The 4,700-nt window shown below is 33.6% G+C and overlaps 1 protein-coding gene across 1 annotated transcript; it reads right to left on the bottom strand.

Moving 5' to 3' along the window:
- Nucleotides 1-881: 881 nt before the first annotated feature.
- Nucleotides 882-3,618, bottom strand: LOC139867391 (uncharacterized). The gene is made up of 5 exons (XM_071855764.1): nucleotides 3,454-3,618; nucleotides 3,013-3,084; nucleotides 2,054-2,220; nucleotides 1,746-1,857; nucleotides 882-1,345 (listed from the first exon to the last, which is right to left on the bottom strand). The coding sequence occupies exons 1-5, from the start codon at nucleotides 3,490-3,492 to the stop codon at nucleotides 1,124-1,126; spliced, it is 612 nt and encodes a 203-aa protein (XP_071711865.1). The 5' UTR covers nucleotides 3,493-3,618; the 3' UTR covers nucleotides 882-1,123.
- Between the last annotated feature and the right edge of the window lie 1,082 nt (nucleotides 3,619-4,700).

Here is a 4,700-nt window from a genome sequence, read left to right as displayed (position 1 = left end):
AAATGATCCAAGTAGAATCTATGTAGCTGCAAGTTTGTGTCGGTTTTCCGTTCTACCAAGTGGCTTTTGAATGGGAAAACCCCGTACTAGTGATTTCAATAAGTGAATATACGGCTACTGATCTTTGTGTTCTAATGAAAACTCCTCACAAGGATGGTAATGAAGCAGCAATACAGTTGGATGAAAAAGAAATGTTTATTTTTCAGAAGTATAAAAAGCTTCTTGCATGTGTTGAAGACATCTAAACAATTTTGTGTTCAACATATGTCACGATAAAGTTGTAAGGAAAAAAGTTAGTAAGTGTGTACATATATAGGGGCGTCTTCAGTATATGTGCAAAGTGTGCAACCGAACATGTTCCAAAAAAATTTAGGGGCCCAAAATTTTGAAAAATAGTAGTTTAATTATAATAAAATGGCAATTATTTGTGAAAATAGATTGTAACGTTTTTTTAGAACTTTTTTGCATTTATAATTTTTATGAGATTTTTTTATATGCATTAAAAAGATTTAATGTCTATAATGGAGCTCATTTTATGTCTCCATCAGGGCCCTCAAAATCGTTAGAGACTATACATATACAAAACTGAGGTGAAAATGAACTTCGTGAGGTCTGTATAGAACATGAAATAATGTAATTTCAAACTTGTAGATGAAATGGAGTTTCCTTTCCCTAGTTGAGTCACCTAAAGGATGTATGATGTTGGAGATCATTATAATAAAAATAACTCCATTAGGACTTGGTATCTATGTTTTGCTTAGCGCATCATCTTTTGGCTCGATCGATCAACAAAGTTTCATTGGTTTAGCGGTTCAACCATTCAACAAGAGTCGTCATTTACTTGTAATCAATGATTTGATCTGAAATGCTAAAGCCTATTTTCTTAATATATAAATGACTTGGAGTTTTATTATCACTTTAAAATGGTCAGACATGAAAGTGGGAGGATAGATTTAGTGTAGAACAGGATCAAAAGCCCTACCAATAAGTAACTTAAAAGGCACAATGTTTGCTTAAATACCTACAAAAAAAGAAGCTAATGCAGAAAAAACATGTCCTGAACAATGAACGATTTTGATGAGATCATATCAATCAAAGTTTAGCATCCAAAGTAGACAATGGCTCAGGCACTCTGTTGCAAAGCTTCATCCCTCATCTTACCTTTACTAACTTTAATACCACCTTTTTGTTGTTGCTCAGCCTTCTTTTGTGCTCGAACCAAAGCTCTTCGTATACGTGGACGCATTTCACGAACTTGTCGAGGTGGCATCACATATGGTTCAAGAAGCTTGTCTCCAAATGGATGCTCGTTACCCGGGAATATTCTCAGCTTACGATCTCTGTCCTGTATGGATGAATAGACTCTTCTTGTTAAGATTCGGGGTCAACAGACTAATGTTGAGGTGACAACTTAGGCCCGTTCAACCTAAACATGGGTCAATCTGAGTTCAAGTCCATCCCACATGGGTCAAAAAGATAACTTTTAACGCTCAACTATAGAGATAGGGGCTCAAATGGTCCGAAATAAGGCATCTAAATCATCCTCAAACTTGTACATGACAAAGTGCATTACTTAACAATGAAAACCTCTTAAGTTAATAGTTAATAGTCATCCAAAGTTTTATCAAACCTTTTTTTTTTTAATTCTTAAAACCGCTATTGCAGGTTATTACAATCATAGCAACGCTATATTGCTTATTGTCAATAAATACATAAATTAATTTAAAATGTTGTAAAAAACTTACATCGCGCAGTTTATTTCTTGGCAGCATGCGCATGACAGCTTTTCGAATGACTTCTGTAGGATCCTTTGCCATTTGGTCCTTCAAACTCCGTTCCTTGAGATGGCCAACATACCTACATATCAATTATACGTGACATTGAGAGATCTTTAAATAAACATGATATCATAGGAAACAAATATTATTTTACTATAATGTAATCATGAAATCACATTACTTATTTGTTGTAAGCTTTGGAAGACTGCATTAGTGACATTAACATTATACAATTCACGGTCAATAATGATAATCTAGAGCAAAAGATATCATACCCAGTGTGCCAATGGTAAACTTTGTTAGTAAGTTTTCTCCCGGTGACACATATATCTTTAGCATTAAGCACAATACACATATCCCCGTCATCACGATTAGGTGTATATGTAGGCTTGTCTTTTCCTTGCACCACAGTTGATATTTGTGATGCCAATCGCCCTAGGACCTGCATTGTTTAAATAATATTACATCCCATACGAAATAATGGGCACATATAATTATATTATAATATGATAGTAAAAGAAACATCTAGCCCTATGAATAAAGGGACTCAAATGTACGTGGCCTAACAGAGTTATCCCATTACCGTTTTATACAATTTTCCCTGGCCACAGCAAGATATGCCGCTAATAAGATTTGAACCTAAGACCTCTTGTGAGAATTTTAGGGAAAGCGCCACATATGTACTATTTATTCTAATCTCAAAAAAAGTACCAATTTTTTCCTATCCTACCCAGCTGAATTGCCAACAGAACCAAAAAGTTTACAATCCATTAATCATTACACACCATTAAACGATATCAAGAATTCAAAGCCACACATATATAATTGAAGTATCTTGTCAAATATGAGAACTCGTAATGGAGCCATCATGGCCTCACTAGGGTTGTTGAGTCATCCACGACATGCTAGCTCCGTCATGTTCGTGGTAACACACATTTTGTATCTTTTTTATTTATTTATTTTGTATTTTTCTTTAACAATTTAGATTAAAGAAAAAATGGATCAAGTTAGTAACAATATTTAGGTATTGTTCATGGGCGAGTGGTGTCGACGTGGTACTGATGGCAGCAAAAGCGTAGGCACAACTCAGGAACCACTGCGACTGCACTAAAATGCATTATTCAGGGCCTAATATAGTTGTAGTATGTGTATCCTAATGTAAACTGTCTAATAAATCCTACATATAACACCAAAATTCAATGCATATAAAAGTGAATAAAGCAGAAACATATACCTGGCCCTTGGCATCAAATACTCTCCATCGCAATCCTTCCAAATTAATACGCCTAATCCCCGCAACTGCTTTCTGCAACAACATTAAACAGATTTCAGATTATACCACATCGGACACAAATTATATACAGCAGTAATATTATCATCAACAAAAGTAACACTATTATATCAAATTAATAATATTGTTATATACATCATACCCAAATAAAATATAATATTCAATATAATACCTAAAGATCTAATATATATCGAACTATACACTTATGGTTCTCAACTGACAGAATTGCCTCAGCAATACGTTATTTATATTTAAGTTGGAAACGCATATATTGAACTGAAAAAAAAATGAAATCCGAGGAGTGTGTGTGTATATATAGATAAAAATATCAATTATTATCAAGATTATGTTGGATAAGAAAGATAGAGTTATGTATTGTATTACCTTGAGATTTCCATTGAAAGATTGAGCTGCAACAGACATTTTATACAAATCTTGATCGATCTATAATCAGGCAAATTTTACGTTTTATTGAAATCGAAAAATATAAATAAAAAGGATTCTAAAACCCTAGAAATTAGATCATTTTGCCGTCGATAAACAAGTGAGTTTTTCACCTCTGAATCACTATTGCGAGTTACTACCAAGCGTGGGCTTTTGAAATTGATATGGGTTATGCTAATTACATATGGGCCAGCCCAAAAGTTTAGCTGAAAAACTTAAATGAAAAGATGCACCACTTTTTGAAAAGAAGAGAAGTAAAAATAAATAAATAATTTGAGTTTTCAAGTTTCGATAGAGAGAAAAAGAAAAAGAAAAAGAAAAGAATTGAATATTGTAGTGAAAAGATCTCATTTTCTTTCTTTTTATCTCTCTTCATTTTTTTTTCATAATCAAACTTAGGAACACACCCTCTTCATTTTCTTTCATAGATAAGTGCTTATAAATAGGCCACCCAAAACATGACACCTTTGAGTCAAATCTAGATGTCGTGGGTAATGATTTCAAGCATAATTGTCGAATAACCGTTATTTCTTTTTTATATTAATCTCTTCTTACATTTGAGCATTTTCCCGGTGCAAATGTTAACTATATGTTGTCTTTGTAGAGGAACAGTAGAATGTGACTGTCAGCTCAGTCATAGTTGAAGCAGGCAAGCAAGGTTATCATCAGACGATGTAGTGTAAATGACAGGTAGCGCTTGTCATATGAAGAAGGAGACTACAATAGGATACGAGGGAGATGTAAGCACGACTAACTAATTATGTTAAGAACACTAAACAAGCTTGGTTTACGAACATAGTTTATGTGGCGCTAATGTAGCTGCTTGTTGAGCATTTCACAAGCCTATCAAAACGCATGCCGAACTTGTTGAAATGTCCCGTTCTTATTGATTAAAAACGTTCCATATTAATTGATTTCGTTGCGAGGTTTTGACCTCTATATGAGACGTTTTTCAAAGACTGCATTCATTTTAAAACAAACCATAACCTTTATTTCATCAATAAAGGTTTAAAAAGCTTTACGTAGATTATCAAATAATGATAATCTAAAATATCCTGTTTACACACGACCATTACATAATGGTTTACAATACAAATATGTTACAACAAAATAAGTTTCTTGAATGCAGTTTTTACACAATATCATACAAGCATGGACTCCAAATCTCGTCCTTATTTAAGTATGCG

This window comes from Rutidosis leptorrhynchoides, chromosome 9 (genome assembly GCF_046630445.1).
Source record: "Rutidosis leptorrhynchoides isolate AG116_Rl617_1_P2 chromosome 9, CSIRO_AGI_Rlap_v1, whole genome shotgun sequence".
Classification (NCBI taxonomy): domain Eukaryota; kingdom Viridiplantae; phylum Streptophyta; class Magnoliopsida; order Asterales; family Asteraceae; genus Rutidosis; species Rutidosis leptorrhynchoides.
Note: the sequence above shows the minus strand (reverse complement) of the source record. Positions and strands in the feature narration are given on the sequence as shown.